This window comes from Pseudorasbora parva, chromosome 20 (assembly GCF_024679245.1).
Source record: "Pseudorasbora parva isolate DD20220531a chromosome 20, ASM2467924v1, whole genome shotgun sequence".
NCBI classification, from domain to species: Eukaryota; Metazoa; Chordata; class Actinopteri; order Cypriniformes; family Gobionidae; genus Pseudorasbora; species Pseudorasbora parva.
In genome coordinates this window covers 27891382-27903769 of record NC_090191.1, presented here as the reverse complement: position 1 = coordinate 27903769, position 12388 = coordinate 27891382, and the positions used below count along the sequence as shown (strand labels likewise).

At 38.0% G+C, this 12388-nt stretch overlaps 1 protein-coding gene across 2 annotated transcripts in view; it reads right to left on the bottom strand.

Moving 5' to 3' along the window:
• Nucleotides 1-4837: 4837 nt before the first annotated feature.
• Nucleotides 4838-12388, bottom strand: part of def6c (DEF6 guanine nucleotide exchange factor c) — a 9632-nt gene continuing 2081 nt past the window's right edge. Inside the window, exons 2-13 of one of the 2 annotated variants that reach the window (XM_067428172.1) lie at nt 11981-12121; nt 11693-11875; nt 10384-10611; nt 9976-10122; nt 9780-9888; nt 9429-9646; nt 7903-8010; nt 6756-6922; nt 6506-6656; nt 5480-5563; nt 5286-5343; nt 4838-5136 (exon numbers count right to left, since the gene is read on the bottom strand). In XM_067428172.1, the coding sequence (XP_067284273.1) occupies nt 4985-5136; nt 5286-5343; nt 5480-5563; nt 6506-6656; nt 6756-6922; nt 7903-8010; nt 9429-9646; nt 9780-9888; nt 9976-10122; nt 10384-10611; nt 11693-11875; nt 11981-12121 (1746 nt within the window). In that variant the 3' untranslated portion in view covers nt 4838-4984. Of the gene's footprint in view, nt 5137-5285; nt 5377-5479; nt 5564-6505; nt 6657-6755; nt 6923-7902; nt 8011-9428; nt 9647-9779; nt 9889-9975; nt 10123-10383; nt 10612-11692; nt 11876-11980; nt 12122-12388 lie in introns of both variants that reach the window. The other variant, XM_067428173.1, reaches the window with a different exon arrangement.

Below are 12388 nucleotides of genomic sequence, written 5' to 3'. Positions count from 1 at the left end.
CACTCAATGAAAAACATTATCCTGAACGACAAACTTCTACTTCAGCTTATATTGCAGGCCATCAAATGGCCACCTATACCAAACACTGAGCTTGACCAGTAAGGTTAATCACAATTATTCACATCATCGACATGGAATTATCAAAAATTTAAGAGCAATGAATTCACTTTTCTGCAGCACCACATGGTCTTCAGGGCTTGATGATGTCACAGACTGTCAAATGACCATATATAATATTGTTTTTGCTACAATTCACTGAATATTATTTTAATAGACTATTTAGTGAAAAGCAATTTTGACATTGCTATGATTTCAGTTATTTACAATCAAGGAGGTCAAGAACTCTCAAATTAATATCGCTACGAAGCGGCACTAGAGAACGGATCCAAAGACATATAAATGCTTTTTGACTATTTTTTTTAGTTCTAAATGTATGCCATCGCTCGTGCTCCTCTGAAAAACACTCTGTGAAGGTTACGCTGATTGAATCTGGTCTCGAGAGGACAGACTGAATGTTTGCGATGATGCCTAAACATTATAACATGATGTAACTTTCTTGCTGTCCCCGTTCAAGAATGAGATCATCCGGACGATTATAAGCCAGGCCATCTGACACCCATTCATCTGAATCAAACGTTCAAAGGACTTCGACATCAATCGTTCCAGTTTTTTCATAAACAAGATGTGGGGACAAGTGTTCCAGCTGAAACAACAAAAGGCCAGAGTTCCCCTTTGAATCTCCAGAAGTGCCAGAGTATTTTGGGTCACTGGCTTTCCATTTTGTGGTTCATCTCGTGTTTTTTCTGGCCTGGGAAATGCTCTGAAGGAAGTTAGTCTTGCATGAAGAATATAATTACAGGTGGTTTCGTATCAGACATATATCCTCGGGTTAAGGGTGGACCCGCTGCTAATACATAAATGGGATATTGCCGCTACCAGACCCTAAAACAGTCGTTGATCATGAGAGACAGAAGCCAACTGAAAGCATCGACTGTGCTTAATGACTTACAGGGCCAGCCGAAAATGTTCCCCCTCCACCACTCCAAATGTATCTGGTGTCCTTGAGCAGATAAATATGTGCTAAATCAATGATCACTTTGCACGGCAGCTAAACGCTTGCAGAAATATTATAAAAGTGGGGATGTGTGTTGCTTTAATATGGTTCTCATAAAACACTTCCTCCTGGGAAGCAGCTTGGTGCAGAGAAGTATTGCTTTCACAATGACAGACTTGCAGGAGACACATTATAATATATCCTGTCATGGTCTTACTCCAAAAGGAGGCTCCTTCTACGATAGTCTCAATACTGAGTGTGTCGGATAGGAAATATCGGTCACATTATTGTATGAAACATGACATATCCCATCATAACATGTTATAAACGCAAAAGAAAACTTTTCTTCTGCTCGAAAATGTGATCGAAACAGCTCTGTTGGTTTAATGCAATAGCAATGATGAACTTTTACAGGAAGTACGCCTGATCTGCCAGAGATTTGATTTCTCCCTGCAGCTCGGGATGGAAACCTGTATATTCGTTTATCTGTTACACATTTGCAGGAACCAATCACAGACTGGCTTATCCACCTGGCGCGCTATTGACGGGTTAAACCCTATGACGGATAGAGAAGCGATGAATCGAATGCTTACAGAGTAATTTGAACTATGCCCATTGATCACACCTCTTGTGGTCTGATTGGTTGAAGGACTATCCAATTGCATACAGAGTCACTTGAATTATGATCACACCTCTTGTGCAGTAGAAAATACAGAGCAGTCTCCCCAGACCAATGTTCAGTCTTAAAAGCTCGAGCTTGGTCTGGTGATATAGCCAGACAAACTTGAAACGATTTTTTCTTCTACATTTTGGAACTTGATTTTCTATAATTTTTCTAACAAAAGAAAAGTGGCTGATATTTGACTGACAGTAATTTTGTCCAGTCAATTTGTAACAAATCCATTTACTTTGTGAAGAATTGTGACATTTTGGCCCTTTACCACACGTAAAACAAACAGGGCCAAGTATTGGCCCGCAGGTCCCAGTGCAAGTTAGAGCTGATAACAACCTTAAATATCTGTTGTCTCAACAAAATAACCAAAATGTCCACCCCATTTTCTGGGATTTAAAGCTACACTGTGTAACTTTTTTAGTTTATTCTTAGCTAAAAAAAACTTAGTTCTTTCAAAAATATATGTGCTCATTAATGTATATTTACTTCTTTCAAGTAATAAAGTACTCTTGTAAGTTTATAATATGCCATTGAAAATACATACAGGTGAGGGGTTTGAATTTCGAATGCTGGTTGCCATGTTGCCCCTCCATCTTGAAAGTACATTAGCCAAAGAGGGACATACCCATAAATTCAAGCTTCGCCTTTCGCGTTTTATCACTCGATGGCACCGTGTCTAATGTGAAGAGGGGGATTGCCATGTTAATCTTGGACTAAATCGGCCACCGTAGGAGTTAAAATGAAATTTAGAATTGAGAGGAACAGAAACTATGGCCCTGTTCCAAATGGCACCCTAAACCCTCACGGTCTTCCTCTGAGTCCACACTTTCACTATGTAATGCTGCTTTAAATGCTGGGTAGAATTCTTCTGCGTAGCTCTTAAACTTGCAGGCTCAGCTGAAGTGTACATCGAGGGCGCATAGCAGCCGCAAAGAAGGCGCTCATGAGCACCCTTCTTTAAGCTTAAATGACAAATGGGACACCCTACGGTCTTGTGGACTTAACGGACACGTCCACGCAATGGCCATTGTAAGTCCACAAGACCGAAAGTGCTCATGAAGTGTGCCATTGGGACAGGGCCAATTATTCACTGGATGGTCATATACCTTTTCACCGCTAGATGGGGGAAAATATCACACAGTGTAGCTTTAAAGTTGGCCTCTGGTGACGTATGCAAGACTTCACCAATCAGTTAGCCTGTATAAACCCCGCCCCTTTATTACAATCAACTATAAGTGGGCATTCAGATCTGACTTATTCCATCCAAACAACAATTAATGTATAAAACCAAATCCTAATAATCAATTTCACTCAGATTTACATCACAATACAAAAAATATATATCGATATATATCTCGTAAATCTATCTTCCACAAATGCTACTTATTTTTCAGTGAACTTTCATAAAAATTAGGTAAAAAAGGCAAGCATATTGAGATCCACATAATACATAGATTAAATTGTTAAATGGCAGATGGATACTAAATGGATACATCTGAGTATTACAAAAGCCGGGAAACAAAGGTTTCAGTAGGCTATTGCATTTTATTATTCCTGGTGGGTGTCTGGACCTGACAATTCCTCTCATCACAACCTCAAATCTCTTCACCCACAGGTAGAACCCCTCCAAACCATAAGGGGAAAAGATCTGTATCTGGAAAAATCACGGCCACAACTTTTCTTCAAATGTATCATTTACAGTCAGTCCATGACCACCCAAAACCAACAGAGAGAACCATTATTCATTCTCAACAGAAGCCTCAAAGCCGCAAACTCAACTGTACTTTCTCGCTGGCCTCCACTGATCTATAAATAGATTGCATGATTCTTTTCACTTTTAAGCAAAGGTCCTAATTGTTTCGACTTGGTCAGTCCATGTTGAAAGCACCATTTGCAAAATAAAAAAGTGTTGATTGGCTTCTCAGACTTTTTGGATCCTGCCAAATGATCTGTCTGGAGGCGGGAAAGTGAAAAAAGAAATGGATTGGTTGGTTTGGTTCAACGTTACTACAGCCCAGAACGAGCGCCCCCTCTACTGACCACATAAATCATTACACACCGTAACAAAACAAAATTGATTGTGAATGAGGTGTATTATTATTTAAAGCAATGAATTCTTAAACTTCCGATGGGGTCTCAAGGTGATTTAAAACGAGACAAAACAAGCGTTAAAATAAGATAAAACAACTAAAAAACAAGATATAAGCTGACATCATATTTCTCAATTTAATCTGTTCCCTCATTTTTTTATCTATATGTTTTCATAGGCTTGGAAAACCTGAAAAAAAAACGATACGAAAAAATATTTTTAGTGCTGTGAAATCAATCTCATCTAACAAAAGTTTGTGTTTACATTATATGCGTGTACACACACAAACACACACTGGTTCACTTTCTTTGTGGGGCTCTCCATAGACATAATGGTTTTTAAACCATACAAACTTACATTTTATCCCCCAACACGGCCCCTACCCTTAAACCTACACATCACAGGAAACATTCTGCATTTTTACTTTCTCAAAAAAAAAACTCATCCTGTATGATTTATAAGCTTTTTGAAAAGTGAGAACTGCTGGCTTGTCCCCACAATGTAGGTGATCCCAGGTTTTACTATCCTTATGGGGTAATATAAACAAGGACAGATGCGCGCACACACACACACACACACACACACACACACACACACACATAAATTATGCCTCCAAAAAATTACGCAAGATGTGATTAATCGTTTTGACAGCGCTAGAATAATTTTTTCCCCCAGTTATGTCAAGTTCTTAACTATTTTATTAGGCAGAAATTGCTATTAGTGGGTATAATCAAATTCATCACAAACAACCAGAAATACATGTAAATGCATTGGTAATGAGTGTAAATGCTAAAGAACATTCAGTTACTGTATGTTTTAACTTCTGGAATTTATATTAAAATAATTTCTGTCAATACAAATGTTTGAAAACAAGCAGCTTTGCAATTACAGCCGAAGCAGGGGGACTTTGACTGTCCCATTTATTTATCAATGGGACAGTTAAAAATGTAGATTTAAACAGCAGTTTTGACTGCTGCCTGAATCTATTTTACTATTATTTTTGTGCATATTACTTAATTTTTTTTTACATAATGAAAAAACTGATGGCTATGTACATATATAACCTGTGAGGTGCTATTGCAGCCAAACTTAAACACATAGGGCAAGCCTGCAGCACAAAATATGTACAATATTATAGCTATACAGTAGGAACACATATTTAGGAACCCTATTCTTCCTCTTCTTGTGGTGGCGATGGGCTGTAACCATTTCCTTTTTCTTGACCGACGCCTGTTTGAACCTTAGCAATGAACTCTGTGCTTGTGAGGGCCTGGCCTTTTCTGGGACAGGTAGGCTTTACTGGCAGATGCTCGACTTTGTCTGTAAATAAGCAGAGGGATAGAGAACGATGATTGTAAAAGCTTTTTATGATAGTGTAGATATGATCAAACAGAACATTGTTTATTTCATCCTTACATGACAAAACACTTTTCGGGTCATAAAAATATTTGAGTGAGATTGTATCTTACCTCCAGGTGCGATGGGCTTCATGAGGCGGTTAAGCTGAACCGTCCAGTGTTTCAGCATCTGAGTGGAAGTAGACTGACTCATCAATTCTCTCTGTATAAAATAAGTAGTATAATGCTTCGGTTGAAAGTCTGAGCACATGATTTGAGGTGTCATTCCCTTTTTAGTTTGTTTCAACTCTTTTCTGTTCTCTCACCTCTGTGTTGTGTTGACCGCTCTCCTCTGGTTGCTGGATGCTGGGTGGTGCTGCAGTGAATGTCGATTCATGGACAGGTACTTCCTTTTATACAATAAAAGCCATTTGTTAATAAACTACTAAACAAGTTGTAGTTAGAACATGGGCGGTCCAGCCAAGCGATGCTTGCGATAAATCATAAAAAGCTATTTGTTTTTACGTTAAGCTCATTCAGACCTGCCCTGATCTAATTGACCTTGTGAACTGCACAGGCACATGGACTTTAGCCAATCATAAAATGGCATTCACACACAAAGATACAATAGTAAAACAGCCCGTTTAAAGGAAGAATTCACCTAAAGTCTAAATCTTATTATATAAAACAGTGTTCTAAATCTTATTATATAAAACAGTGTTCTACACTGATGATAATAATAAAAGTTTCTTGAATAAAAATCTGCATATTACAATGATTTCTGAAGGATCATGTGACACTGAAGACTGGAGTAAATCAGCTATTTTAAATTGTTATAATATTTCACAATAATACTATTCTTTCACTGTATTTTATATTAATTAAATGACAATAAAAAAAAATAAAAAAATAAAAAACATATTGCCCCAATCTTTTGAACAGTAGTGTAGTATGTAGCAACCAAGCCTTATTTTAGTCTTATCCTTTAATTTTAGAATTGTAAATCATTAGAGGCAAAAACATTCAAGACATTAGTTGTGTCCCAATTTGCGTACTTATGCACTATTGTATGCTGTTTTGTAGCATAAATAGTGCAAGTAGTGCGAGAAAATTCAGAAAAGAAAAAGTGTATTATTAAATACGTATTAGGGGGAGTGGCATCAGACTATGATGCTGAATGACGACAAAACCTTAACATTAACTTTATACACTACAAGGTTGGGAACATGGTCTATAAGTACATAGTGTGTAATTTGTGATGCAACTCTTGACTATAAATGTAACAAAATATAAAATGCTACAAAAGACAAAAGATTTCCTCACACCACATCCAGTTGTGCCTTGCCTCTCACCTCTGCGTTGCGTTGGCTGCTCTCCTCTGGTTGCTGATTGATGGGATATGTTGTGGTGGAAGTGTCATCCTGGCTCCTAACAGCAGGAGTTTCCAGCTGACTTTGACGGAGGAGAAGCTCTGCAAGTTTCGCCTGTTCCTCCGTGAGCTGGCTGCAGGTGTAAATGAAAACAATTTAAGAGTGTATTTCTTGTCCTAACACAAAGGCGTCCATACGTGTTGGCGATGAAACAATATGAGATTTGCGGTACCTCTCCAGATCCTGTCGTATTCTGTCTTCTTCTAAACGAGCGTGAATCTGAGCGTTGAGCGCCTCCTCCAGTTTAAGTTGTGTGAGTTCTAATTCATGGATCCTTTTCTTCTGCTGCTGTACTTCCTTCTCCATCTCAGTCAATGTAGCTGTCATCTTCTCCTTGGCCTACATAAGCACCAACACCACCAACGCTATCATTATTGTTTCTAATGCTCTAACTACAATGTTGCATCTTAAAGCTACACTGTGTGATATTTTCCTAGCCTGGATGCCAGCCGAACTTAGCCCCGCCCATAACATTTTTATGATTAGAATTGAGTATGACCACATCAGGCTAATATTTTCCCCCATCTAGCGGTGTAAAGGTATATGACGATCCAGTGAATAATAGTTTCTGTTCCTCTCAATTCTGATTTTGTTTTAACTCCTACGGTGGCCGATTTAGTCCAAGATTAACATGGCAATCCCCCTCTTCACATTCGACACGGTGCCATCGAGTGTTAAAACGCGAAAGGCGAAGCTTGAATTTACGGGTATGTCCCTCTTTGGCTAATGTACTTTCAAGATGGAGGGGCAACATGGCGACCAGCATTCGAACCCCTCACCCGTATGTATTTTTAATGGCATATTATAAACTTATGAGAATAATTTATTACTTGAAAGAAGTAAATATACATCAATGAGCACATATATTTTTGAAAGAACTAAGTGTTTTTAGCTACGAATAAACTAAAAAAGTTACACAGTGTAGCTTTAAGGACTCATACAAAAGAAATCAATGTTTTTACTTAACAATAAATTATTAATTAAATCAAAAGTGATAGTAAAGAAATGTATAATGTTACAAAAGATTGCTATATCAAATAAATACATATATATTAAATTGAATCCTGAAATTTCCATTGAAATATTAAGCCGTACAACTGTTTTCAACATTGATAATAATATGTTTGTTAGAATGATTTCTAGAGGATCATGTGACACTGAAGACTCGAGTAATGATGCTAAAAATTTGTCATGCCAATTTGTCAGCAATACATGAGTGCATGAGTGTGTTAAAATATGTTTTAAGAAGCGGATGTAGTGTGACAACACATTAACAAAACAGGATGGCTAAGAAAAACACATTTAGTTCTTTGTCTCACCTCTTTAGCTTCTTCAAGCTGTCTCTCCAGATCTATCTGTATTGCCTGCTGTTTCTCTCGCTCTTGCTTCTCTTCCTCTCTGCGCTTTGCCTCCACCTCCCTCTGTTTCTGGGGAACAAACAAACTATTCTAAACACAAAGTAACAAGTTTGGAAATAACTTACTTGTACTCAATACTGCACTGTACATACTGTTTTACAACCAACTATTTAAAAAAAAAAAAGTATGTGAAACAGAACACGCATGGTTATTGTTTATGATCATCATGTGCCATTTTTAACTATATGTCTGCTGTCCAGTTATCATTATGGTAATTGTGTATATTTAATCAAACTTTATGAACAAATCTCTCATCTTTCTATATTCTAATAATGTTTACTTTCAGATTATTCGTCACACACTGGAAAAGAAGGTCAAGTCAAATTTGTTGCATTGTGGGATACAACATCTCACATCTTGTGCAATTTTTTCAGCAGTTTTCAACTTTTTTTGACTAGAAGCCCTTCGTCACGTTTCGGTTCTTTTGCTGTTGTATGCTAGCCTGACAAGCCAGACCAGGATCAAGATGTTTGGTCTGAAAACTCAACATTGACAGGGCTCAATCCGAGGGGCAGGATAAACGGTTGTCTTTCAAACTCCCTCTGCACGCGATAGGATAGCGCTGCACCAACCAGAGCAACGAAGGTGAAGCAGATCTCGTTAACAGATTAAACTTTCGCCGTATCCAATCTGCAAAACTCAGAACACATCTTCCCTTCTTAAGAATGACTTCAGTGCCGTTCTTTAGAGAAAAGCTTAACTCCAAGTCTTCCAGTGTCGCGGTCAAAGCTGATTCGAAAGACCGCCGTTCGCCAGTTTCTGTGTTTACTAGAAGCACGTGCAACTCGGCCGTCATTATATTAAGCCCCGCCTACCGACTTTATACACAATGTGATTGGACCGACCAGAGTTTGGCGTTTACAGCTCAGAAGTGAATTGAGAGTTGCTAGACGACACTCGCGGTAAATTAGATTTGCTGCCGCTAGGGTGCGTCTAGATTTCTAGGCTAGTTGTATGCTGAAATAACTGAAATCATTTGGCGAAGTGATATGGAACTAATGCAATCAGGACCTGCCTGGAAGTACTTTAGTCGAGTGTTTCCCTGAAAATAATTGCACACCTTAGAACCAATCAGAATCAAGTATTCAACAGCCCCATAGTATAATTTAATAAATTAAATAAATGGCCACGATTCATTTTGTAGTCATGTTCTGTATTCCATAACTGTGTTCTTCCATAAAAAATTGTTGCGCTTTGTTTGTAGGATTTTAATTTAGATTTGGACATTTAAACGAATGGTTGAAAACGAATGCTTTTGTATAGTGTGTAGTGCCTGTTTTAGGAAATGTAAGCATATCAAAATGTGCATCCTACACACAGTACACGTGCTATACACTGCAGATATAGTAAGAGTAATCTGGTAGCAGCATTTTTTGGAACACTGCCACTATCCTTTTGCCCTATTAGATCCCTGTTAAATCAGTTACTTGAATGATGCTCTCGATGTGTTGCTCCAATCGTTCGGTTTCCCCCTGCTGCTCCGAAGTGGAGTGATGGGACGCCTCAACTGCAATGGGCTCACTGTTGTTACTCTGGTTGCTATGGCTTCTTTGAAGGGTTTCTCTCTGCTTGCGTCTGCTCAGTTTTAGCTCCTGATGTAGGGAGGTCTTACCCTCGGCCCTCAATCTCAACACCGTCTGCATGGCTACAAAACAGTTCGGGACATCATCCCTCAAGAAACCAGGACAATTCGATATATATATATATATATATATATATATATATATATATATATATATATATATATATATATACACACACACAAAATGGCTCCTCACCCTGTACCCAGTCAACTCTTTGCTTCAGGTTTGTAGCACTCATCTCATAGGTCCTGTTGGGAGTCTTCACACAGAACAGGCAGCGGCGCCCTTCTTTATCAGGGAGATTCTGAGTGTGATGACAGAAAGGAGAACGCTATGATACCTGATGTATTTAAAATATTTATTTCACAGTGGAACACACTTGCTGATTTACCTCCACCACACAGCTCTCCTCCAGCGGGATCTCTCCTTTCTTCTCCTTCAGGTCCTCGCAGACAAAATACGTCAGGCTACTGGGCTTCAAAACAAACCAGCGCTCCTGCCAGTTCCTGCGAACGTGCCCTTTCTTTAACAAGTAACCCTGATGGATAAATCGAAAAAGAAATAGATAGAATGGGACTAAAAGACTTGAGATACTAAAATCAATGAAAATAGCTTGTGCTATCTGTTACACAATGCAGGAAGTAAATTACCATGCTGCAAAGGATCAGATAGAGCATACAAGTAGATGCAGATGTTTTTATTTATTTATTATTATGTTAATTTACTAAGATTCTCATTATTAGATGCCAATACATAATACTGCATCAACCTAGTAAGCTGCACGCAAAGTATCAGTCACCTTCTTGATGATGTTGTGGTACATCTCTATGAAAACATCTTCCACAGCGAGACTGAAGGCCTCTTTACTCTCAACACGCAAAAGCTGGCCTGCACTCAAATGTTCCAAAAACTCCCACACTGACATGCCGTCCTGAAGATTAACGTTCTGGGACAAAAGTTCCTCCAATAACGTCCCATCCCAATCCAGACTCATTGCACAGGAAATTTTCTTCAGCAGGTACTCCAACTAAACAGAGTTCGCATGTTAGTATCGGCTACAGATAAGCTTTTAAAAACATCAGGTTGTACAAATTATACATATGCATATAGAAAATGATTTTTTTCCATTTTAATTATTTTCATAAAATGATTAATAGATCACTCCCATATATATATATATATATATATATATATATATATATATATATATATATATATATATAATGTTTTTTTTTCCATTTAGGTTTTATGTTAAGGAAAAAAAAATCTTATTTCCAGTTGTATGAAAAAGGTCAATCTTGACTGGTTTCATGAGATTCACCCATACAAACGTCATAGATCATAAAATATATATTTTATATTCTGTTTAAAAAAAATCATGACAAGATGAGAGAACACAAATGCATATGACAAAAAGCAGCAAGAAATGAAAGTTACGACATATCCTCAAATTGGTTTTTTTGATAAAACTCTACTTTAGACTAGTGTTATCACCAGGAAACCGCCACTATATGAGGTTCTAATCCTTGTGTCACTTCCTTCCTTAACACAGATGCACACAAAAAAGGGTGCATTTTAAGGTGCCATAGTTCCAGTGTAATTATTATATATATGTTAGTACTGAGTAATATTAATTAACTACATTGTATTCACTATAGGGTTATGGTTTGGTAGAGGGTTAGTTACATGTAATTATGTATAATTTACTGTTATTACTATGCTAAGTACATATAACAAGGACACTAAAATAAAGTGTCACCGAAAAAGTAACACCATATCTGCAGCTTCAGACCACTCGAACACTGTCTGAATAATAAACTGTATGCGAGATTCTCAAGTCTTATTTTAAGTGTTAACTCTCACTTAAGCATCATAAATTGCTGCTATTAACACAACATAAGAATAGACAGAGTAACATAAGATTAACATAAGAATAGAGATTTTATTAGTGTTGACAAAGTCTAACCAGAATTAGGTGGTGTCATTTCAAGATATAAAAACATCCAGCCTCTGTTAGTCTGATGTCTTGCTATATGTGTACCAGGTTACTTGCAACTATGTCTAATCTTATCTCTCTATCTGCCACCCTTTCTTGTTTTCACTCTCACCTCCGGTTGAATGATGACTAATGGGTAACGGTCCTCCGAGAGCAGGTTGAACAGACAGAAGAGTTTAAAGCAGTCTTTCTGTGAACACAGGCCGTGCTGAATGCTGGGTTTGAAGTTTTTCTTTGATGTCAACGTCCAGCACAGCTCATCAAAGATTTCCTTACTAAACGTCCCCTCTGTGGCCTGTAAATTTACACATTATTAGCAGCCAAGAAAACTTTACCTGACACGGTTCGCCAACAGACACTGCTAAGTGTCCAATTAGATCAAATTGGAGCGTTATCAGACCTTTGCCAGGATGTATTTGTTGAGGTAGGGCATGTAGCCCTGGTTGGACACTGGCCCATTATTATTGTCCTTAAAGTGCTCCTCTAATGCCACAGGATCATGAGGAATATTCAGTGCCGTATAAAGATTGTGTGACAGAACCTGGTGGAGAAACACACACACAAACTTGTTTTTATCTCTTTATGTAGACTCTCCATAAGTGTATTGATTTTATACTAAGCTAATGATATTTTCTAACCCTAAACATGACCCCTACAGACTACCTTCATTTTTCACCAAGACTGCATTCCTACATTTTTATTCAAACATCATTTAAGGATGCGTGTACCTACATTTGGTTGGGCCCTATGAGTAAAACTGTTGCGCACGGGCACACACACACACGCAAACACGCACACGCACACGCAC